The following is a 26,561-nucleotide window of genomic DNA, read 5'->3' as shown; positions in this document are numbered from 1 at the left end:
TTGCTCATGGTTATTAAGGGTTTTCATTAGTGTTACTTGATATATCAAAAAAGAATTTCCAAGATATATTCAAGTTGTTTTATTGAAACAACTGCAAAACTGAGTGGGAAACTGAAAGACATTTCTGACATCTTTTTTGCCAATTTTTTTTTTTATAGGAATCAAGAACCCAGTCTCAGTTGCCAACAGACTCTTATGTGAAGGGCAGAAGGGCAAGCTCTCGGCTGGCAGAATTCCTCCGTGGTAACCACTTTGTTCTTCCCAACTTTCCCTGTCTTTAGTGCATTTTTATCCACAGAAGGCTGATGCTGTTGGTTACATACCAGGTATCATGCCTTTGAAGAAGAAGATAAACTTTGTTCTGTGATCATGGAACATTTTGTACAGCTGATAAAGTTCTGGATGGAAAAGAATATTATGGATTAAAGCAGAAAGGGGATCAGTGTTCAACTGGGCTCATTTTATTTTGAAACTTAAAAAAAAAGTTACACATTGTAGTCTAGAGTCTAAAGTAATTTTTAAATTTGAGAAGTTCTTAGCATAAAAGTACATGGAATATAGTAAATAGCCCTTATGAACCTGTGATCCAGCTCCAGTAATTACCAGTGTTTTGTTCTTATCTGTCTCATGCATCTCAGGTTTTTTTCCTATAGGGTTTTTTGTTTTTGTTTTTGTTTATTTTTATTTTATTTTATTATTTTTTTTTTGAGATAAGGTCTCACTCTGTCACCCAGGCTGGAGTGCAGTGGTACAGTCATGGCTCACTGCAGCCTTGACCTCCTCTGCTCAAGAGATCTTCCTGCCTCAACCTCCTGAGTAGCTGGGACTACATGCTTGTACCACCATTCCTGGATATTTTATTTTTTTTAGAGATGGGGTCTTGCTACGCTGCCCAGGCTCATCTCAAACTCCTTGATTCAAGCAATCCTCCTGCCTTGGCCTCCCAGAGAGCTGGGATTATAGGCATGAGCCACTGTGTCTGGCCCCTATAGTATTTTAAAGCAAATCCCCGACACCATAGTTTACCCTTAAATAGTTTTGTAAGTAATTCTGTGTTTGCAAAACATAGCCACCGTACTGTTAGCTTGCCTAACAATATTAAAACTTATGCTTTAATACCATGTTATACTTAGTCTATGCTCAGCATACCTGGTTATGGAGGTTACATTAATGTTCTCTGTTCAAAGCTGTGGTGACAGTGCTGTAGGAATCACTTTGTTTGATTCTACTGTGTTTTGAAGTCACAGAAAATATATAGTTAAAAAAAATCTTAAATCCTTTACCCAGCTAGATTTAAAATTTTAATTATATATATCCCAGTTTAATTATGGCACTAGAGAGTCAATTATGAAAAAATTCTCAAATATTAATTTTTAATATGTGTTTTTGATCAAGCAGTGGTAAGGGGTAGCAAATCTGATTTATTGAGATCCTTTCTAATATCTGTTGGATTGATTTCAGTAAGTTTCCTGGTAACTCTGAAAGTGAGAAAAGTGATTTAAAAAAATCTTCCCTCATGATTTATTTAAAAAATGCTTCTCTCATGATTTATGTTAAACCCATGCTATTTTGTTTAACTGGTATGAGATTATCAATCCAAAATTTACTAAGTATTTGTTTAGTAGGTACATGTGGAGTCCTTCTATCCATACGTTTTTAAGGGAGTAGTAAGTGCAAAGAGATTGTCTCTGGATTTATATTCTCTGTAATGTGCATTTAAACATGACTGTGTTCTTTCACCCAATATTTTCTATTGTGTGTAGAACCTAATTAACATGAACTAAACAATTTAGAAGACATGTACCCAGTAGGGAGGAGAAGATGTTGTTGTTTGGTTGGCAAGAAAAATAGCATAAACAGTGTAAAAAGCATTTGGAAGTTCACCTGCAAGTCTACTATAATCCCGTTGCCCCCACTCCTCATGGCGTTTACCAAGCAAATTCTCAAATTTATATGGAGGAGCAAATGTAAAAGAATAGTAAAGACAGTTGTAAAACAGATGAAAGAGTTGGACGTACTTAATGGATAGCATGATACTTTTATATAATACTATAGGAATTAAAACAGGTTGATATAGGTATAGATAAAAAGATCAGTAAGAACTGCAAGTCTAGAAGCTGACTCAGTGCATGAGGGAATTTGGTCTGTGACAACAGTGTCATCTCAAATCATTGTGGGGAAAAATAATGGTGTATTAAATAAATTGTGTTGGGACAGTTGGCCACCTAGTGCAAGAACATTAAATTCCGATGTCATATCACTAAGAAAATGCCCAAACCCAAAAGTAAAAAAGTGTAGTATAAAAATATTAGGAAAAAATATGGCAGAGTATTCTTATGACTATGAGGCAGCAAAAAATTTATTAAGATAAAAAATAAAGCTAAGTATTGAAACATATGACAAGTGAAGATGTACACCGGTTATACAACTGAAGATACTACGATCAGAATTAAAAGACAGTATGTCCTTTGGAACTGAGAAAAATTATTTGCAGGATATGTAGCAAACAAAAGATTATCCAGAGTGTTTATGAACTAGAAAATATCAATAAGAAAAAGACAGCTCACATTTTAAAAATCAGTAAAGGATACAAATAGGCAATTTATGGGAAAGAAAATATTAATGGGATATAAACATATGAAAAGGTACCCAATAATATTAATCAAGGAATTGTTAGTAATAAAATAGATGATATTTTCACCTTTTTCAAGTAGCAAAATTAACAAGGACCAACAATATGCAGAATTATTCAGGGCATAGAAAAATCGGTTCTTTTGCTGTTGATGGGAACATAAACAGCCGGTTGAGAGACATTTGGATATTATTTATTAAGTACAAATTAAAAATGCACATTGTATGCCCAGCATTTCTATCCTGAGACAAAATGCCTTCACAAGATGGCTCATACAGCACAAGAAGGCTATAGCATTGTTGTTTGTAGAATATAAAAATGTAAGCTCCCGAAATACCCATCAATGGCTAAATAAACTGTTTTCTAGTTATATTATTAGATATCCTGTGGCATTAGAAAAAAGGACAGAAACATTTGCGTATAGTAACATGGCTTACTGTTAGAATTAATTTACTTGGGCTGCTTTAACAAAAATACCTTAGATTCAGTGGCTTAAACAGTAGAAATGTATTTCTCACAGTTCTGGAAGTTAAGAAGTCCAAGAACTAGGTTCCAGCCTGTTTGGTTTCTGGTAAGCGTTCCTTTTCTGGCTTGCTTTCTCACTGTGTCCTTACACTAGAGATAGGGGTATAGGGAATGGGTTGTTGAGAGAGAGAAAACTTTCCTTCTTATAAAGACACTAATAGCATCACGAGGGCCCTACCCTCATGACTTTATCCAACTCCGATGATCTCCCAAAGGCCCCATCTCCAAATATTATCATATTGAGGGCTAGGGCTTCAACAAATGAATTTTTGGGTGGACACGATTCAGTTCAGAAATAGATCTCACATTGTAGAGTAAACAAATCAAGTTGCTGATGATATGTTCATTTTGACTTCTGTTTTCTTAAAAAAATTACAAAACAATATGATGCATACCTGTTTTCTGCCACCTAGGATAGGAAATAAAACACCACCAAAAGATTTGGAGCTGCCTAGACTAAACTCTGCCAATTTACATTTCTGCCTACAATGTCTTATGATCATTCAACCAAACACTTAACAGGAGTAATATAATATTTTAAAAATCTTTCCAAAGTTAAAAGGGAAGAGATTTAACATGTACTCCTTGTTCCTTCCACTGTCTCACATGCTCACCCTGACCCCCATCTCTGCCCTACCTCTAGGTAACAATAACCCTGATTTTAAGCTTTTCTCATTGCCATATGTTCTTTCATATTATTACAGCATATCTAATGCTCTAATTTTCTGTGGCTACATAAATACATGCATAGATGTACAAAAAAGACTTGTAAAGTAGGTTATGAAGCCCACTGTGATCACCTCAGGGAAAGAGGGAAGAGGGAGTAAGATGAGGCAGTTGTCCAAGGGGACATATGCAATATTTTAATATTTCACAATGAGAAAACATACAGGTGAAAGTGATGGCTACCTCTTTATTAAAATGATATAATAATGGTACACCTGTCTGGAAGTAGCTGGTTTTCTCACAAACATAGTTTTCAACTTTATGTTTTGAGTATTTTGATATTTTAGGTATTTAATATTTTCATATGAATTTTAGAATTAGTTTTTCCATTCTGTAAATAGCCTGCCAGAATTTTGTTTGCGATTCTAATATATGCATTTATTAAGATTTTTAAACTCTCTCAACTGTTTTATAGTTTCCAGTGTATAGATGTTGCACAGCATTTATTATATTTATACCTGGTACTTCATTTTTTTGATGCTGTGGTAAATGGTGTACTTAAGCATGTTAATTTCCAAATGTTCATTGTCAGTATGTAGAAATATGATTGATTTTAACATATTGACATTCTGTCATGGGAATTTGGTAAATCCATTTGTTTTAGTCCCAGTTTTTATAGATTCCATAAGATTTTCTTTCTTTCTTTTTTTCTTTCTTTTTTTCTTTCTTTTTTTTTTTTTTTGTTTGAGATGGAATCTTGCTCTCTGTGGACCAGGCTGGAGTGCAACACATCGCAGCTCACTGCAATCTGTGCCTCCCAGGTTCAAGCAATTCTCCCACCTCAGCCTCCTGAGTATCTGGAATTACAGGCATGCACCACGATGCCCTGCTAATTTTTGTATTTTTAGTAGAGGAGGGGTTTCGCCACGTTGGCCAGTCTGGTCTTGAACACCTGACCTCAGGTGATCCACCCGCCTTAGCCTCCCACAGTGCTGGGATTACAGACATGAGCCACCGTGCCCAGCCAAGATTTTTTACATAAATATTATGTCTCCTGGGAATGAGTATAGTTTTATTTCTATTTCTAATCTGGATTCTTTTGACTAATTTTTTTTTGTGCTTTATTGCATTGGCTGGAACTTCCAGTGCAGTGTACAGTAGAGAAGTGTGAGAATGGACATCCTTCCCTTGTTTGTGATCTTAGGGAGGAAGCATTTGGTCTTTCACCATTAAGTCTGATGATTGCTGCAGGTATTTAATCACAGATGCTCTTGATCATGTTGAGAAAGTTCCCTTCTTTTCCTAGTGTATTAGACCATTTTGATGCTGCTATGAACAAATACCCAGGACTGGGTAACTTAATAAAAAAAAAAAAAGAGATTTAGGCTGGGCGCGGTGGCTCACGCCTGTCATCCCAGCACTTTGGGAGGCTGAGGCGGGCAGATCACAAGGTCAGGAGATCGAGACCATCCTGGCTAACACGGTGAAACCCCATCTCTACTAAAAAATACAAAAAATTAACTGGGTGTGGTGGTGGGCGCCTGTAGTCCCAGCTACTCAGGAGGCTGAGGCAGGAGAATGACTTGAGCCTGGAGGTGGAGCTTGCAGTGAGCCGAGATCACGCCACTGCACTCCAGGCTGGGTGACAGAGCGAGACTCTGTCTCTTAAAAAAAAAAAAGAGGTTTAATGAATTCACAGTTCGACTTGGCTGGGGAAGCCTCATAATCATGGCAAAAGGCGAAGAGGAGCAAAGGCACATCTTACATTACATGGTGGCAGGCAAGAGAGCGTGTGCAGAGGAACTGCCCTTTATAAAACCGTCAAATCTCATGAGACTTACTCACTATCACAAGAACAGCATGGGAAAAACCTGCTCCCATGATTCAGTTACATCCCACTGGGTCCCTCCCACGACACATGGGTATTATGGGAGCTACAATTCAAGATGAGATTTGGGTGGGGACACAGCAAAACCATGTCACCTACTGTGCTGAGAACTTTAGTAGGAATAGGTGTTGTACTTTGTCAAATGCTTTTCTGCATCTATTGAGATGATCCTATAATTTAAAAAATTTAGTTAGCTAATTTAGTGATTTGTTGATTTTTGACTGATAAAGCGGCATTCCTGGGATAAATTCCACTTGGTCATAATGTATTATCCTTTTTATATATTGTTGGCTTCAGTTTGCTAATATTTGGTAAAGAATTTTTACATCTATGTTAATGAGTGATACTGGTTTATAGTTTTCTTGTAATAACTTTGGTTTGGGTTCATTTTGCTTTTTGGTTGTGTGGGGATATATATTTCATCAGCTTTGGGAAAAAATTGCTCATTATCTCTTCAGATATTTTTTTCTGAATCCCTGTCTCTTCTATTCTATTCACAATTCTGATTGCACATAAATTCAGCCCCTTGTGGTAGTTTACAGATCACTGACGATTTGTTTACTTTTTTCATTGTTTTTTCTCTGTTTCATTTTGAATAGTTTTCATTGCTGTCTTCAAGTTTACTAATTATTTTTCTGTCTAATCACGTAATATCTTGCTGCCTGCTAATCCCATTCAGCTTGTGTTTTATTTCTGACGTTGTTATTTTTATCTCTACAAGTTTGATTTGCATCTTTAAAAAAATGTCTTCCATGTATCTACTTTACATGCCTAAACTTTCCTCTAGCTTTGTGAACATATGAATAGTGTTATAACAATTATTTAAATATCTTTGTTTGCTAATTCTGTCCTTTTTGTTATTTATGGATTGTTTTCAGTTGAATGATTTTTCACCTCATTATAGGTTACCTTTTCCTCCTGTTTTGCGTGCTTGGTAATTTTTATTGGGTTTCAGACATTGTGAGTTTTACCTTTTAGGGTGCTGTGTATTTTTGTATTTTAAAAACTATTCTTACATTTTATTCTAGGATGTGGCTAAGTTACTTAAAAACAGCTTGAGCCTTTCAGGTCTCGCTTTAAACTTTGTTACATGAAATGAGAAGCATTTGGCCTTGAGCTAATTTTGCCTTGCTATTGAGGCGGAATCTTTCAAAGTGTTATAACAGATGCACCTAGAATGAGGCCTTTACTTTGGCTGGTGGGAGCAGGAGCTGTTGTTCCTGGCTGTCTGAACTTGGAGACTTGGTTTTTTTTTTTTTTTTTAAACTTTCATTTCATTTGTTCCAAGACTTTGGGTAATGTCTTCTTACACATACACTGATCTCTACTTAGCTGAAGACTAGAGGGATACTCTGCAGATCTCTAGAGTACTTTCTATATGCAGTTCTCTCCTCTCTGGTACTCGGTCTTATGAACTGTGGCTATGTGGCTTCTCTGGATGCCCTCTCTGGATGTCACTTCAACTCAGAGATACTGCTGGAGCTCCTGTGCTGTGGTTTAGAAACTCTCTAGGCAATAATGAAGGTGAACCCTATGATTGCAGTAAGACAATCACAAGGTTTACCTTGTTTCCTCTCTCTCAAGGATCACTGTCCTATGTTGCCTAATGTCTCAATGTCTGAAAACTGCTACTTTCTGTATTTTGTCTTTATTTTTTTCTCCATCTTGTCCCGAAGTGAAAAATCTCTCATGTACCTGGAAGTTCATCATCTAAATTATAATAGAAATGAGATGACTAGAAATATTTGGATCACATGTAAATAAGCTTGAAGTAAAAACATTATAAATTTGGTTATGTTGATTTAGGGTATTCAGGGAAAATTTTTTTTGACTATATTACATTTAGACAGTGAACTCTAGAGAGTTTCTGCTATAACAAAACACCTTAATACCATAAACTAGGTAGCTTATAAACAATAAAAGTTTCTCACAGTTCTGAAGGCCGGAAAGTTCAAGATCAAGGAGTTGGGGAATTCAGAGTTGGGGCAATCAAGAGGGCTAATCCCATTCAAGAGGGCTTCACCCTCATGACCTAATCACATCCCAAAAGGCCCCACCTCCTAATGCCATCCCAATACTTGGGGGTGAGGTTTCAAACTATGAATTTTGTGGGAATACAGTTGTATATGTTAGAACATGACATAATGTTTAGAATGCTTCAGGCACTGTTCTAAATGCTTGAGATATGTTGATGAAAAAATGAAGATCTCTACCCTTATGAAGCTTGAAGCTTTTAAGGAATTTATGCAAAGATAAACTAACAGATAACAATGTGTAAATTTATCAATTATATAATACGTTAGAAGGTGGAAAAAGGGAAAAGGAGCAGGATAAGGGGATTGTGAGTACTGGGTAGAGAAGTGCAGGGTATTAGGATGCATTTTTAAGGAGGCCTTATCAAGGAGGGATGTTTGAGCATGTGAAGGAGTTTCCCATTTGGGAAATTAGGGGAACAGCCAGACAGAGGAAACAGTCAGGGTGAAGACCCTGAGGCAGGAGCCTCCTTGATATGTTTGTGGCTTTACAAGACATTGAGTAGAGTACACAAGGGGGCAAGAGGAATAAGAGGTGAATTGGGGAATGGGGAGAATCAGATTCTATGGGAGCTTATAGATTTTTAAAAAGACTCTAGTTTTTGCACTGGTCCTCACAAGAGGTTTTACAGGATTTTGAAAGAGGAGTACCATTACCTGAATTGTATTATACAAGGATTTTAGTGGCTGGTGTATTGAGAATTGTCTGGGTCAGGGAGTACAGGGCAAGGCAAGCATAAAAATAGTGAGGCCACTGCAGCATTGTGGGTATCAGATGATGGTGGCTCAGACCAAGGTGGTAGCAATGGAGGTGGTGAGAAGTGGTCAGATTCCAGATGTGTTATAATGATAGAGTCAATGGGACTTCGAAGTAGATTGGCGTGAACCTTTTCTAAAAGTTTCCTCCTTGGAGAATCAGAAGAATGCTTGAGAGAAGTTTGAATTGGTACTGCATTTAATGTTTGGGAATGTGATTTTTTTTTTTTTGACATGTCAGTACAGTTTTTAGTAAAAGCTTCTGCTAAAATGATTTCAAAAGCAATTATATGATATTTTGTGCAATGATGATATACTATACAGTAATTTTTTATGTTAAGAAAAAGGGTAGATATTTAGTATGCTTATCCCTAAGATGACATCCAACTATTTGCCTCCCTATGAATATTTCACAATGCCCAAAGTATTTAAAAACTTAAATAGCTGACAATAGCAAATTGATTTTACTTAGAATCAAACCTTCGAATGATTAAAAAATATGTAAAATAAAGCTAAGAATATTTTGTTAAATGCCCCTCACTGATTCCAGATACTGGAATTGAACCCAAAATGACCAATGGGAGTGCTGAGAATATTAGATTCAACTCCAAACTTTTGTCTTGATCATTTAGTTTACTACTTCAGCTTCTCTTTTACATCTTCTCATGAAGAGAATTATTTCTTTTATCAGTTTTTGTTTTTCCTAGAAGAAGGAAATGCTAAAAATGCCATCAGGACCGTTCAAATTTGCATCCAAGCTCCTATTTATCTTAACATTTAAACTTTATGTGACAGCTTTTCTTTGCAGTGGATTTCATTTCTTACAAGAATAGGAAAAACTGTTTTCTATTGTTAGAATCCTTTCAAATTTTTTTTTAAAAATTGAATTTTGAAGAGGTAAAGTTGTTTATTGTTGTTGGCCTTCTCTCCTTTCTATTTAAAATAGTCCCTCCATCCCCTTCTTTATGTATATTAGAAAGCAGTTATTGTGGTTAACCATTTAGTTTCCCATTGGAGCCATTTGGATATGTTTTTGAGGGTCTACTTAGATTTTGTTTTGCCAGTCTGTCACTGGTCTTATTAACAGTCAAATCTTAAGACTTCAATATGTATTACTTTGAGTTTTTAGTGTTGGAATGATTAAAATAACAGAAACAAAAAATAGGGAGTGGAAAACTAGCAAGTAGGCACAAGTTCAAGGAATCCATTACTGGCTGGCTGAGATCTTTAAGTAGTTGGCTATGGAAGAAGATGGAGTGATTAATTATTATGGTAACTGCTTGCTATTACTATTTGCTTAATCAAATTACTTAGGGAATGGGGTAGTTAATTATCCTACATGCTATTTGAAATATTTGAAAACAAGTCTTTTATATTTAGCTATCAGTATCCTTTTATCCACTTTGTTATGTTAAAACTTGCTGTTTAGGACTTAAAAGTTACTTTTGGGACATACCATAGTACTTTACTTACCACAGTAAAAATGAATCTGAGGGTTATGTATATATTTTTATTGCATCAAGGCTTAGAAATGTAACCATACATATTTGAGCATCTCTAGATGTACCCACTAATTTTGGATGGATCCAGGTATTCTACTAGGTAATAATGCCAAATCTGAAGGCATTCACTTAATTGTAAACTGTTAATTTGATTAATCAATCTTGTGACATTAACTGAGAACCCTGTTGGTCCAAGATAAATCTTAATATTTTCTACTGAGAAGTCAACTATTTTTACATCTTATTATGTTGAGTTTTGCCAATTTTTACTAATCAGTTATTGCAAATGGTATTGTAACATTCCAATTGTAAAATTTCTAATTTGGGGAAAAATTTTCAGGAATTTTTTAGCATGCAGTCATCTTATTACTTTGAGGTAAATCAGGAATTATGTCCATATGCAAGACTTTTTCTCAATTGCCTTACCATATTACCTATATTTATTGAATATGTAGGAGAAGATGACACTGAATTTTAAAAATAATTTTTCTGTTGTTAGCTTTTTAGTTGGAGAAGGAGCCTACAGATGGGCAGTAGATCATGGAATACCCTCTTGCCCTCCTAACATCATGACCACAAGTGAGTAAAAACTTAAAAAAAATTAAGCTATATGAGCATATATACCTGAAAGTATAATATTGCTTCTGTTGTGACCCACGTAGCACAGATATTTATGGAAGAAAACTTACATGTTGCAAGATTTGTAGTTAAAAGATATGTAGAAAGTTATTTCATTTTAAGCCACCTTTATATTCCCGAGGTCATCTCACTGCTTCCTTATGCTTTTATAAAAGTATTGCTAAAAGATCCCTTTTAGAGATTACTTAAAATAACTAATAAAACCATAATACCACCCTTCAATGAGAGAGAGAGAGATGGAGAGAGAGAAAGGGAAGAAAATATAGGTCAGTACTTAACAGTCCTTGAGCTGAGGGAAGGACTTTTTAGATACAAGTGTAAGGGAAGGAAAAACAAAGGTGTGACTACATAAGAGTTAAACTGAAAAACAGTTATCACAAATATAATAAAGGGATAAATATCCTTAATCTATGAAGAAATTTGCCAAATTTACCAAATTAAAAACAGCACAAACACAAGTAATTGCCCAATGTAAAAATGATCAAAAGTCCTAAGTACGTAATATAACTTAACAGGCAAATTCAAATTAAAATGAGTACATGTTGAATTTGTTCCCTTTTAACTTTTACTTTTGAAAGATTTAAAACATATTATTCCTGGTAATTGTTTGGTTAAATAATCATAATACATTGTAGGTATAAATGTAAATTGGTGGAGATTTTAGAGGACAACTAAATAGTACAACTAAGTGTTCTGCTTCTAGGAACCTGTCATTGGAGATAGACAGAGATTTATATAGAAGGGTGCTCAAGTGAGCATTATTAAGAATATACAAAACTTTGAAAAAATCTTATACCCAACACAGAGGAATATGAGTAAATAAATGATCATATATTCTTAAAATGAAATGTTATGAAGTAACTAGAAATTATTGTGAAGACTAATCTCTGATAATGATTAAATCTAATGACTGAAAAAAGTGAAAAATGAAGTTATAAGTATGTATGTTTGTGTATATTATATGTCTATTTTAAAAATATTTGCATAAAATAAGAAATATTAAAAACATACACTAATTATTTTTTAAATAAAAATTTTATTTTTATCACTGAAATCTTGAATATAATTTAAATAATCAAATGAAAAAATGAGGATTAACTCCAAGGAAACCAAGTTAGTTAAATAGGGTATAATTAGCCGGGTGTGGTCATGCACTCCTGTACTCTCAGCTACTTGGGAGGCTGGGGCAGGAGAATCCTTTGAGCTTAGGAGTTTGAGGCTGCGGTGGGCTATGATTGCACCACTGTATTCCAGTTTGTGTGACAGAGCGAGACCTTGTCTCTAAAAAAAAAAAATTATATTCGGAATGAATATTCATGTAGTGCTAAAAATTGTAATACAGGGAGGCTAGAGGGAAGAGAAATGTGTGTGTAGCAGTAGGGCTGGATTATGAGAGTTTTAAATTCCCATGATTGCTGTCACTCATTATGTCTTACAGTCTTTCCAATGGAACTTATTTTACAGTTCTTATATCAGGCAAACAAGTTAGGTCATCTGTCAGTTCCCTTTTTTTTCCCTTGGAGACAGGCCACCTGGCACCTTCCAGTCTAGAGTCTTACTAGGTCTGCTGCATGGCTGCCATCCTGAACTGTGCCTTGCTTCACCTTGTGATCTCCTTCACTTCTCTCCAGTATCAGGTTCTCTGTTTCCTGGATCTCATGTGTTTTTCTTCCTTTTTTATTCCTTATTCAGTACATACGAGACTGAAAGTCAGTTTCCCTTAGGTTTTTGAGGAAATTGTTATCTTATTATCTTGTTTCCAGTCTTGCTATTATGCAAGACTCACAAATGTTTTAGTGTATTTTTTCTGTTTGGAAGGAAGCTCTTAATTCCCATGTTTTGATGATCACAATGAAGCATCTTGGGGCATTTTTTTTTTTATTCTTTATGTTGAGTGCTCATTTTGCACATTCAGTCTGGACATTTATATGCTTCAAATTTGGAGAAATTAAAAGAAAATTTTGGGATAATTTCTTGCTTCACATTTTCTGTATTTTATTTTCCTAATACTTATTTTTTAAACACTTTTAATTTTAGGGGCACGTGTACAGGTTTGTTATATAGGTAAACTCACGTCACAGGGGTTTGTTGTACAGACTATTTAGTCACCCAGGTATTAAGCCAAGTACTCTTTAGTTATTTTTCCTGATCCTCTTCCCCTGTCCTACCCTTCATCCTCAGTTAGGCTCCACTGTCTTTTGTTCCCCTCTATGTGTCCATGTGTTTCCATCATTTGGCTCCCACTTATAAGCTAGAGCATGTGGTATTTGGTTTTCTATTCCTGTGTTAGTCTGCTAAGGATAATGGCCTCCATCTCCATCTATGCTCCTGCTAAAGACATGATCTCATTCTTTTTTATGACTGCATAATATTCCATGGTGTATATGTACCATATTTTCTTTATCCAGTCTATCATTGATGGGCATTTAGGTTGATTCTATGTCTTTGCTATTGTGAATAGTGCTGCAGTGAACAAATGCATGCATGTGTCTTTATGACAGAACAACTTGTATTCCTTTGGGTATATACTCAGTATGGGATTGCTAGGTCAAATGGTAGTTCTGTTTTTAGCTCTTTGATGAATTACCACACTGCTTTCTACAATGGCTGAACTAATTTACACTCCCACCAGCAGTGTATAAGCACTTTTTCTCCACAACCTCACCAGTATCTGTTATCTTTTGACTTTTTATTAATAGCCATTCTGACTGGTGTGAGATAGTATCTCATTGTGGTTTTGACTTGCAGTTCTCTAGTGATCAGTGATGTTATCTTCTTTCCCACCTTAACCCCTGATAGCTACTAATATATTTTACGTTTGTATAATTTTGTCATTTCAAGAATGTAATATAAATGGTATCATACGGGCTGTAACCTTTTGGTATTTGCTTTTTTTTTTTTTTTCCCCGCTCCTGACTCTAACTCTCTGGAGATAACATCCACATTGTGTTTGTCAATAGCTTTTTTTTTTTTTTTTTTCCATTCCTGAGTGTTCATGGTATGGAGGTGCTACCACTGTTTAGCCATTTGCCCATTTATGTCTCGGTTGTTTCCAATTTTTGGCTATTATGAATAAAGCTTCTGTAAACATTCTTGTACTTTTTTTGTGGTTCTTTTTATGGTATCATACACATAACATAAAATTTACCATCTTAAACATTTTTAATGGTATAGTTCAGTAGCTTTAAATATTTTCTTACTGTTATGGAACTAACACTATCATCATCTATAGAACCCTCTTCATCTCGTAACACCCAAACTGTACCCATTAAACAGTAACTCCCCATGTCCCTTACATTTAGTCCCTGGCTAGTTCATTTTTGTCTCTATGAATTCTGCTTTTATAAGTGGAATCATAGAGTACTTGTCCTGTTGTAATTGGCTTATTTCACTTAGCATGACTTCTTCAAGGTTTATGTTGTAGCATGTGTCAGAATTTCTTTTTAAGGCTGAATAATATTTCATTGTATGTATATACCACATTTTGTTTGTCTACTCATCCATTGATGAATACGTGGGTTACGCTACCTTTTGGCTGTCATGCATAATGCTACTGTGAACATGGCTGTACAAATATCTGTTTGAGTCCCTGCTGTCCATTTTTTTGGGTATCCAGAAATGGAATTGCTGGATCACATGGTTATTCTATTTTTATTTTTTGAGAAGCCACCATATTGTCTGTTTTCCATAGTGGCTGCACCATTTCATATTCTATCAGCAGTGCACCATGGTTCCAATTTCTCCATATCCTTGTTCTTTCCTTTACGTTTTTAAAAATAGTTGGCATCCTAGTGGCTGTGAGTTGGTATTTCATTGTCATTTTGATTTGCATTTCGATAATGATTATGCTGTTAAAGTGTCTTTTCATGTGCTTATTAGCCATTTTTATATCTTTCTTAGAGAAATATATATCCTAGTCCTTTGCCTATTTTTCAATCAGGGTTTTTCTTGTTGAGATAATAGGAATTCTTCATGTGTTCTGGATATTAACACTTGTCAGATATGACTTGCAAATATCCCATTCCATGAGTTGCCTTTTCACTCCATTGATTGTGTCTTTCACTCATTGTGTCTTTTAAATTTTTATCTTTTTTTCTTTTATTGTCTATGTTTTGATGTTATATCCAACCTTTTCTCCTATGTTGTTTTCTAAGAGATTTATAGTTTTAGCTCTTACATTTAGGTCTTTAATCCATTTTGAATGAATTTTTGTATATGGTATAAAGTGGGGGTCTAATTATTTTGCATGTGGTTATCTAGTCTTTCAAACAGTTTGTTGAAGACTGTGGTTTCCCTATTGAATGGTGCTAGAACCCTCATGAAATCATTGACCATACACGTGAGAGTTTATTTCTGAACTCTTTAATCTATTGCATTTTTCCGTGTAACAACCTTTATGCCATTTCCATATTGGTTTTTTTGAGATGGAGTCTCACTCTGTTGCCCAGGCTGGAGTGCAATGGTGCGATCCTCTGCTCTTTGTAATCTCCGCTTCCTGGGCTCAGACAATTCTGCCACAGCCTCCCGTGTAGCTGGGATTACAGGTGCCCACCACCACGCCCGGCTCATTTTTTTTGTATTTTTAGTAGAGATGAGGTTTCACCATGTCGGCCAGGCTGGTTTTGAACTCCTGACTTAAAATGATTTGCCTGCTTTGGCCTCCAAAGTGCTGGGATTACAGGCATGAGCCACCACCCCTGGCCTCCATGCTGTTTCGATTGCTGTAGCTTTGCAGTAAGTTTTGAAATTAGGAAGTGAGACTTCCAACTTTTTTTTTGTTTCCAAGATTGTTTTGATTATTTAGAGTCCCTTTAGATTGTATATAAATTTTAGGATTGATATTTCTATTTCTTAAAAAAAAAACACTATTGGGATTTTGTTAGGGATTACATTGAATCTGTAGATTGCTTTAAGGAGTATTGACATCTTAATAATATTAAAGCTTCCAATTCTTGAACATGGATGTCTTTTCATGATTAACATCTTTAATTTCTTTCAGCAATGTTTTGTTGTTTTCAGCATACAAGTCTCTTGCCTCCTTGATTTTTGTTTTTTTCCTAAGCATTTTATACTTTTCGATGCTATTGTAAATGGAATTGCTTTCTTAATTCATTGTCAATTTATAGAAATGCAACTGATTTTTGAGTATTGATTTTGAATCATACAACTTTGCTGAATTTGTTAGTTCCAGTGGGTTTGTGTGTTTGTGTTGGGGGGTGGGGTTAGAGATCTTTAGGATGTTCCAAGTATAAGATCAAGTCATAATTTTATTTCTTCCTTTCCAATTTGAATGGCTTTTACCTCTTTTCCTTGCCTAATTGCCTTGGCTGGGACTTCCAGTACTTCTAGGACTTCTAGTTCTAGTACTTGTAATGTTAGGTTTGGACTTCTAGTACTAGAAGTGGTGAAAGTACATATCCTTGTCATGTTTCTGATTTTAGGGGAAAAGCTTTCAGTCTTTCACCATAGATATGATGTTAGCTGTGGGCTTTTCACATTTTGCCTTTTTGTGTTGAGGTCGTTTCTTTCTATTTCTAGTTTGTTTGGTGTGTTTATTATGAAATAATTTTGAATTTTGTAACATGATTATTTGTGCATCCATTTATGATCATGCTGGGTGGGGTGGCTCATGCCTATAATCCCAGCACTTTGGGAGACTGAGGTGGGAGGATCACTTGAGGCCAGAAGTTCAAGACCAGCCTGAGCAACATAGTAAAAAAAAAAAAAGATCAAAAGGCTTTTTCCCTTCATCCTGTTAATGTTGGTGTATAACATTGATTTTCATATGTTGAACGACCTTTGCTTCTTAGGAATAAATTGCACTTTGTCATAGTGTATTATCCTTTTAATATGCTGCTGCATTTGGTTTGGCAGTATTTTGTTGAGGAATTGTGCATCAACGTTTGTAAGAAGTATTGGTTGGTAGCTTTCTTATGGTGTCTTTGTATGGTTTTGGTATTAGGATAATGCTGGCCTCATATAATGACGTTGGAAATGTTTCCTCTTTGTTAATTTTTTTGGTGTTTATTGTTTAAATGTTTGGTAGAATGCTCCAGTGAAGCCATGAAGTCTGGGAATTTTTTTTTTTTTTTTTTTTTTTTGCCAGGAGAGTTTATATTATTGATTCAGTCTCCTTACTAGATATGGGTTAATTCAGATTTTGTTTCTTTGTGATGCAGTCTTGGTAGGTTTTGTGTTTTTGGACTTTGTTAATTTCATTTAGGTCATCCAGTATTTGGGTACCCAGTTTTTCATAGAACTCTCTTATTTATATGTGTGTGCATATATGCATATATATATATGCACGTGTATATGTATACACACATATATATACACATACATACACACATATACACATACACAACACACACACACACACACATATTTATATAGAGATACAATTTTTTTTTTTTGAGACAAGGTCTTGCTCTGTTGCCCAGGCTGGAGTGCAGTGGCACAAACGTGGCTCACTGCACCCTTGACCTCTTCGACTAAGACGATCCTCCCATCTCAGCCGCTAGAGTAGCTGCAACTACAGGTGCATGCCACCATGCCTGGCTAATTTTTTGTATTTTTGTAGAGACAGGGTTTCACCATGTTGCCCGGGCTGGTCTCAAACTCCTGTATTCAAGGGATTTACCCACACTGGTTTCCCAAACTGCTGGGATTACAGGCATGAGCCACTGTACCTGGCCTATAATACTTTTTATTTTTGAAGAATCAGTAGTAATGTCCCCACTTTGATTTCTGATTATAGTAATTTGTCTTTTTTTTCTTAATCTAGCTAAAGATCTTAAATTTTGTTAATGTTTTCCATGAACTTTTGGTTTTATTTGTTTTTCTTTTTTTTTTTTTTTGGTATTATCTATTTTATTTATCTCCACTCGGATCTTTATTTCCTTTGTTCTGCTAGCTTTGGGTTTAATTCTTCTTTTACTAGTTCCTTAAGTTTTAAAGCTAGGTTGTTGTTTGAAATCTTTTTTTCTTTTTAAATGTGTTTATAGCTCTAAAATTTTTTCTTTCGTAAGGCTTTTGATGCACTTTGTAAATTTTGGTGTATTAATTTTTATTCACATCTAAGCGTTTCCTAATTTCCTTTGTGATTTCTTTCTGTATTTTAGTTTTTCACAATTTGTGCATTTTTCAGTTTTCTTCTACCATTGATTTCTAACTCCATCCTGTTACAGTTGGAGAAGATACATTGTACAATACCTATCTTTTACATCTATTGAGATTTGATTTGTGCTCACATACAAATGGGACATTTTGGAAAAATATGTCAAATGAACTTGAGAAGAATGTGAATTCTATTGTTGAATAGAGTGTTCTGTTTATATCTTTTGGATCTACTTGGTTTATTGTGTTGTTCTTTTTTCATTTTCTTTTGTGTATATTGTCTTGCTTTTTTTTTGTGGTTATGATGGGGATTACATTTAACATTCTAAAATTATAACATTCTAATTTGAATTTAGACCAGCTTAACTTCAATAGCAAATAAAAATTCTGTTCTTATACAGCTCTATCTCAACCCTCTTTTACAAAATTGTATCTTTTCCCATTGTTGGTCCCAAAACAGACTGATAGTGTTTTAATACTTTAGTTTCTAAAATCATGTAGAAAATAAGCTAGACATGGTGGCTCACACCTGTAATTATAACACTTTGGGAGGCTGAGGTGGGCAAATCACCTGAGCTCAGGAGTTTGAGACCAGTCTGGCCAACATGGTGAAACCCTGTCTCTACTAAAAATACAAAAAGTTAGCCAGCCGTTGTGGTGCGTGCCTGTAATCCCAGCTACTTGGGAGGCCGAGGCAAGAGAATCGCTTGAACCTGGGAGGCAGAGGTTGTAGTGAGCCCAGATTGTGCCACTGCACACTAGCTTGGGCGACAGAGGGAGACTCTGTCTCAAAAAATAAATAAATAAATAAATAAAATCATGTGGAAAACAAAAAGCATAGTTAGAAACCAAAATTACAATAAGACTATCTTTTACAGTTGTCCATGTATTTATCTTTATCAGAGATCATTGTTTATTTACAGCTTTGAGTTCTGTCTAAGGTTCTTTCATTTTAACTGGAAGGATTTCCTTTAGCATTTATTGCAGGGTAGGTCCAGTAGAAAAGAACTATCTCAGTTTTTGTTTATCTGAGAGTATTTCAATTTGCCCCTCATTTTTGAAGGACCGTTTGGCCACAGCCAGGGTTCTTGGTTGATGCTTTTGTTGTTTCAGCACTTTGAATATATAAACCCACTGTTTCTGGCTTCCAAAGTTTCTGATGAGAAATCTGCTTATAATTTTATTGAGGATCCCTAGTAGGTGATAATCTGCTTTTCAAGATGCTCTCTTTGTCTTTGGTCTTTGACAATTTGATTGTAATGTGCCTTGGTATGGCTCTCCCAGTTTTCCTACTTGGAGTTCCTTGAGCTTCTTGGGTGTTTATGTCTTGGGTGTTCATATCTTTCATCAAAGTTGGCAAGTTTTCAGTTACTATTTCTTCAAGTTAACCATCTTCTCCTTCTCTCTTTCTTTTCCTTCTGGGATTGTACAGTGTGTGTATTTGCAAATCTATGCAAGGGCCCCATGAGACCAAAAGTTTCTTAGAGATAGTTTTCTTTCCCCACCTCTTTCAAATACTTTATTTCTTTTTCTTTGCCTTCTCCCTGTTTTCTCCCCCAATCTTTTCTTAGTCTCATGCTCTGCTATAATCTGGGACAATATTGACTGCATGCATTTGCTTTTGAGATAGAGGGAGTAATGGACTTAGTTATGGATTAGCTTTACTCTAAGAGAATTAGCCCTTTAAATTCCCAGTTTATTGTGGGGAGTGTCTCCTATAAAACTGTCTACTCTTAATAGGCTCTGGGCTTGACGTATTCCTCTCCTTGATGCCGTTTAGTCAAATGCAAGTGTGCTAGTGTTGGCAAATGTTCACAGTGCAATAATCCACAGTTTACCCAAGAATTTAGCTTAGTACTTGTAAAGTTTTGAGTGCTTTTAAGGTGGTATTTTAAATATTTTACCCAACATTTTTAGGAATATTCCATGGATAATTACTCTGCATAACTTAGTCTGCCATTATCAGAAAACTTTACTCAGTAACTTTGTCAGTGTTATGTTCCAGTTTGTAATTTCTCTTATCAGCTGGATCTAATTGGCTGTTAAAATTTATATATCAAGTTTTAAAATTTTGATTATTTTATTTATTGATGGATTGAAGCTCTATTTATTCTTCAATTCAGCCTGGTCAGTTTATCATCGTGCTGCTTAATCCTATTTTTGATATATTTCTTTTATTTCTCTGAGCATAAACATATGTTATATTCTTATCTGATTATTCCAGTATCTGAGATTTTTGTGGTTCAGATTATGCTTTCTGATATTTGGCTGGCTTTTATTCTTGGTAGTTTATCTCTTATTTGTTTTGTGAATTTTTCTTTTAAAACTATGAGCACATGTTGATTGAAACATAGGGTTCTTTGAGGTCTGGATAAGTTAAGGCCAGTTTGTTTTTCTAGGGAGTATTTGCATTTGTGTTTGGAGGCCCTTTGAAGCACTGGTACACTGAGATCACTTTTTTACCCTGGGGTCTCACAGGTAATAAGAATTCTACTCGAAGCCTATCTAAATGCCCTCATTAGTCATGAAATTTCTAGGGAGATGTTTCCTCTTTACATCTAGAACCAAAGCTGAGACTTGCAAGTTTTCTGGTTTAAAAAATGTTTTATTTACTTTTTCTTATGTTTTGGTGCCTGGTGACTTTTTTTCTCATTCTACTATTCACTGGGCATATCAACCTTTGAGACTCTCTCCTTTCTTTGTGGTAATCTCCAGTGTGTTTTCTCGTACTGCGTTGTGCCCAAGTTTCGTCTCTTACCTCCTATGCGCAGAGACCTTTAAAACCACAGTTGGAGGAGGCATGCATCAACAGATGCTGAGAGGGTAGTGTCTACCTTCAGGACTCCTTTGTTTCTCTGGGTTTGACCTTTTTCTTAATTTTAAAAACTTAGTTTATTTCTCTTATTTTCCTACTATCCCTGTATACCTTGAAAATACTTTTTAAACCCTTAATTTAACATTCTTAAGGATTTTCTTCCGGGAAGGCTCTTCGGCTATCTTATTTGACTCATTGCCCTAGTATTTCTTAAATGTTATATTTAATGTTTTTTATTTTATTTTATTTTATAGGATTCAGTTTAGCTGCATTTAAAAGAAACAAGAGGAAACTAGAGCTGGCAGAAAGGGTGGAAACAGATTTTATTCAACTAAAGAAAAGAAGACAATCAAGTGAAAAGGTCAGGAGATGTTTGAAATATTCAAATTAATGTATCATAATGATGTATCTTCTGCATTTAGATACAAGCTTTAGGACAGTACTATTCAGTAGAAATAGAGTGTGTGCCACGTATGTACTGTAAAGTTTTTCAGTAGCTACATTTAAAAAAAAATATGTTCATAATATTAGGCTCATAAAAGAGAAAAAGAAAGTAGAAAAAAACAAGGGAAATTAGTTTCAATAATATATTTAAACCAGTGAATCTCAAATATAACTTTGAAATATGATCAGGGAAAACTTATGAATGAGCTATTTTACGTGATCTTTTTTAGTATTAAGTCTTCATAACCAGTTTAAATTTTCCACATCTCAATTATAACACTAAATTTTTATTAGAAATATTTGATCTGTATTTATATTTCACAAAAATTTACTGTGAAATAGTAAATTTACATTCCAAGTTATTACAGGTATACTTAAATCTTTCTAATAGTTTAATATATTATAAATTAATTAAAATTTTATAAAATTAAAAATTCAGCTTTCCATTTGTCCTTGCCTCGTTTTAATTTCTGAATAGCTGCATTTGGCTCGTGGCTACTGTTTTGGTTCTTACAGCTCTATATAGTGATTCTTAACATGACTGTTTAGGGAGTAGAGTATAAGAAAATATACATATTGTATTCAGATATTTTTAGGGATAGAAAGAAGTTGAAAACTACAGCATTCTTGCCTGTGGCTTAGGGGTTCCTTAACACACAACTCATGATGGGTGTCCCAGGTCACATAGTCATTTGATGTACCTTAGCATTCATCAATATTCCTTATTGTTTAGTTCTTCTGTAATGGCTTACATACTGTTTTGTCCTTTGTGTCATACTTTTATATGGTTTACTTATGTATAAATGCATAATTCATCATCTTTTGTAGTGATAGATATTTTCTTGCTGTGTTGCCACAAGACACTCAGTTTGGTGCAAACCTTTTTAATTTTCTGCGTGCGAAGAGTAAGAATTTACAAGGCAGATGAACAAATTAATAAGTAGATCTTGATATGATGGTGAATAGTCTATTTCTTGGGTTTCTACATCGGATGTGATGTGCGAGTGAATGAATTTAGGACTTTTTTGCCTTTTTAAAAATTCATGATAGGCTGGGTCCAGTAGCTCATGCCTGCAATCCCCGTACTTTAGGAGGCTGAGGTGGGTGGATTACTAGAACCCAGGAGTTGAGACCATCATGGGCAACAAGGAAAACCCCATCTGTACAAAAATTTAGCTGGATGTGGGTGCATGTCTGTACTCCCAGCTACTCAGGAGGCTGAGGTGGGAGAATCACCTGAGTCTGGGGAGTCAAGGCTGCAGTGAGCCATGATCGTGTTACCGTGCTCTAGCCTGGGTGATGGAGTAAGACCCTGTCTCCAAAAAAAAAAAAAAATTGTAATAAAATTTGCATAGTATAAATGATTTAATCGGTTTTATAAACGTATATGCCCATGTAAACCATACACCTATCAAGTTATAGAATATTTCCAGTTCTTTTGTGCTTGTTTCCAGTTAGTCTCCAACTTGTAGGCAGCCAGTGTTCTGATTTTTATTACAATAAATGCTTTTTCTTGCTATGAACATTATATAAATGGAATCATACAGAATGTACTCTTTTCTGTTTGGCTTGTTTCACAAAAAACATTTATTAGACTTTGTATTACTGATTTATTCTTTTTTATTACTGAGTAATATTTCCTAATATAAATGCACATTAATTTGTTTATCTGTTTTCCTGTTGATGAACATTTGATTTTTTTTTCCAGTTTTTTACTATTACGAATGAAGCTGCTGTGAAATTCTCATACTGTTCTTTTTGTGGAGATCAGGTTAGGATTTTTATGTATAGAAATTTCACTGCATCTCATAGAGAATATTTTCAGCTGGAATTATTCAAGTAGTTCATTTTTCCATTCAGGAAATGGTACTGAACTGGATAGTAAGAAAATAATGGTGAACAAGATGGAGGAAGCTCATGTTCTAATGAGACCTTACCTTTTAGCAGAAGGAGACATATTAGCATATAAATAGGATGATCAATGGAGACGCTTATGAGGAGATAACATTTGAGGTGACATCTGAAAAATGAGTGGCTTTTATGAAGAGTCAGTGGAAGAGTGTTCCAGGCAGAATGAGCTGCATGTGCAGAGGCCCTGTGGGAGTTTTAGCATATTAGAGGAATGGAGAGGAGAGTCAGTGTGCCCAAAGCAGTGAGCAAAGGGAGAATGGTATGGGATGAAGCTGGGGAAGTAGGTATGGGCTAGCTCCTTTAGGACCTGGTAGATCATGGCAAGGAGTTTGAATTTTATTCAAGAATAGTGGCTAGCCATTGAAGAGTTTAAAGTAGGGAAACAGTGCTGTCTCATTCCCATTTTGCAAAGTTCTTCCTGGGCTACTATGTGAAGAATCAGTCCAGGGGAGAGGTAAGAATAGAAGTTGGGAGACTAGTTACAAAGTCATTACAGTTTGGAGATTATGGCACGTTGGACTGTAGGTGATAGAGATAGAGATAACGATAAGTGAATATATCCAGAAAATATTTTGAAGGTTTCTAGAAAGACAATATTGATGCCTTAGTTATTGGTAAGAAAGAGAGAGGAATTAAGGGTTTTAGCTGAGCAGAGGATTTAAGGATTTTAGCTTAGCAGTTGGATATTTGCCATTTACTAAAAGAGTAGAGCTGGGGAAATACGGCTTTCTGGTGGTAGAAGTAGGCAGTGGAAATCAGTAACTTTTTTAACCCATCTCCAACTTAATGGGCTCAGATTGACCAGTGCTTTCCGTTTTCACCATAAAACCTATTACTTGATGCCAATAGCACCTTAAATATCCAGAGCTAATACAATACATTTTGGTGTATCATCCGCCTCTGTTCCTTTCATTTGAATTATATGCCACCAAGATCCTCATTCTGCTTGCTGTTTTAATCATTGTTATTACATAATTCATTGTCTCACGTAAACTGATGAGTAGTGAGTTTAAAAAGAGAGTTTGTTGGAAAACTAAGAGAATTGTCTGAAAACTAACTTGGAAAAGCAGAGTTGTTTTATGAAAAATTGCTGTAGAATTAAATATGGGCATGCCTGTTATAAAAGATTGAGAACAATAATAAAAATATAGAAGCATTCTGTACTTAGAATGCTTTGTTGGTGTCTTTATGTTCTTGTTCTATTTAAAATAAAATGACACTTGAAATCATGGGACAATTCATTGTGTTATAGTTTATGCAAGAAAGATGATATGGAGTATTTATTTGTGGACCCACATTCAAGAAAAGGCTTTGGTCCTCTATGAAGAGATTGACAAATAGAATGACCCTTTGTCTTTTAAATAAAAAGAATATGTGTAAGATATACATCTTTTTCTTCTTTTGAATGAGTCTCTGCTTCAGACTGAGAATTTTCAACTTTTAAAAATTTTAACCAAACTTTTATCATACTGGATAAGGGGATTTCTGATAAGCTTCCTGTGGCAGGCAGAAACATTAACTCTGGAGTTGGTTATCTGAGCACCTCCATGCACATGGGTGGAAGCTCCTGTTTTATGGGCAGGTTGGGAGAGAGATACCCATTTGGAAATCATTGGCATCAAAAGGAATATCAACCAATGTCACTAGGTGAGATCACTAAAGAGTGAGAATAGACAGTGGTCTGAAAACTGAACCTTGGGCCAGTTTAATATGTCAAGGCTGGGAGGAGGAGGAACCAGCAAAGGAGAAAGAAGGAGCAGCCAACGAGGCAGAGGCACAACCAGGAAGAGTGTCTAGGAAGCCAAGAGAGAAACATTTCGAAGAAAGTCATCACCTAGTCAAATGCTGCTGAGAAGACAGCTAAGAGCACAGATGACTGGACATTGGATTTGGCACCTGGAGACCGTTCATCGGGATAGGGACAGTTTCTGTGACATAGTTGATTATAGACTGGTATGGAATGGGATGATTATGGAGAACAAGGATGGAAATAACTATTGAGAATTTTTGCCATGGAGTGATAAGAGAGAGATATGTGGGGTAAGAGATTCTACCATTGCCAGTTAATTTTGTGAATTAACTGTCAGTTGGTTAGTTCTGTGAATCCAGTGAGTAATTTAACATTTGAAGCCTCAGTTTTTTGTTTCTAAATGAAAATAGTGATATCCTGTTCCCTTAACAGGACTGTTATAAGGGACAGAAGTGATAATAGATGTTCAAGTGCTTTGTGATTATCAATGAGTGAGTCATAGACACCATAGTTTTTCCCATTGAGACTTTCATCTTTAAAGTCACTCAGCAAGAAACCTGCACCTGCGTTGGTTACCCTGGGTAGAATCTTGTAGTAGAAAAAGGGAGGATGGTGAGAGAGGTAAGTTATGGGGAGAGATGTAAGTTGTGGTGAGTGGAGAGACTGGAAGTTTATTAACATTTTAGGGATATGACAGGAAGGGACAAATCACTGTTTTCTAAATTGACTTATGTTCATTTGTTTCTCCCTGTCCTGTGTGTATAGTTTTAGTGTAATATTGGTTAGCAAGCATGTGGACTAAGGCTCACTACTATAGTTTGTTGTGGCTACATAAAAGCAGCTATGAGTTGGATATATAAATATAATAAAGGCTACATAAAAGCAGCTATGAGTTGGATATATAAATATAATAAAGGCTACATAAAAGCTGCTATGAGTTGGATATATAAATATAATAAAAGGAGTAGAGTATTTGGTAATGTTCCTAATGTTTACATTCTTGATACTCATTTTTGAAGGAGATTAACACTGAAGGAGATATATTTCTTCTCTTTTTTTTTTTTTTTGAGATGGAGTCTTGCTCTTGTTGTTTAGGGTGTAGTACAATGGTGTGATCTTGGCTCACTGCAACCTCTGCCTACTGCAACCTCTGCCTCCCAGGTTCATGCCATTCTCCTGCTTCAGCCTTCCTGAGTAGCTGGGATTATAGGCATGCACCACCCCGCCTGGGTAATTTTGTATTTTTAGTAGAGACGGGGTTTCTCCATGTTGGTTGGTCAGGCTGGTCTCAAACTTCTGACTTCAGGTGATCCACCCACCTCAGCCTCCCAGAGTACTGGGATTACAAGCATGAGCCACTGTGCCCGGCCAGAGATACACTTCTTTTTTTTTTTTTTTTTTTTAAATTATACTTTTAAGTTCTAGGGTACATGTGCATAACATGCAGGTTTGTTACATATGTATACTTGTGCCATGTTGGTGTACTGCACCCATCAACTCATCAGCACCCATCAACTCGTCATTTACATCAGGTATAATGCCCAATGCAATCCCTCCCACCTCCCCCCTCCCCCCTCCCCCTCCCCGTGATAGGCCCTGGTGTGTGATGTTCCCCTTCCTGAGTCCAAGTGATCTCATTGTTCAGTTCCCACCTATGAGTGAGAACATGCGGTGTTTGGTTTTCTGTTTTTGCGATAGTTTGCTGAGAATGATGGTTTCCAGCTGCATCCATGTCCCTACAAAGGACACAAACTCATCCTTTTTTATGGCTGCATAGTATTCCATGGTGTATATGTGCCACATTTTCTTAATCCAGTCTGTCACTGATGGACATTTGGGTTGATTCCAAGTCTTTGCTATTGTGAATAGTGCTGCAGTGAACAT

At 35.6% G+C, this 26,561-nt stretch overlaps 1 protein-coding gene across 4 annotated transcripts in view; it reads left to right on the top strand.

Moving 5' to 3' along the window:
- TASP1 (taspase 1) overlaps positions 1-26,561 on the top strand; it is a 261,785-nt gene that overhangs the window by 63,169 nt on the left and 172,055 nt on the right. For 3 of the 4 annotated variants that reach the window (XM_025400222.1, XM_025400224.1, XM_025400223.1), the window contains 3 exons: positions 159-243; positions 10,502-10,581; positions 20,827-20,933. The exons of the other annotated variant lie outside the window; for it this stretch is intronic. In XM_025400222.1, the coding sequence (XP_025256007.1) occupies positions 159-243; positions 10,502-10,581; positions 20,827-20,933 (272 nt within the window). The remainder of the gene's footprint in view (positions 1-158; positions 244-10,501; positions 10,582-20,826; positions 20,934-26,561) is intronic. 4 annotated transcript variants of the gene reach the window in all.

Source organism: Theropithecus gelada, chromosome 10, assembly GCF_003255815.1.
Source record: "Theropithecus gelada isolate Dixy chromosome 10, Tgel_1.0, whole genome shotgun sequence".
NCBI lineage: Eukaryota > Metazoa > Chordata > Mammalia > Primates > Cercopithecidae > Theropithecus > Theropithecus gelada.
This window is presented reverse-complemented; position numbering and strand designations above follow the sequence as displayed.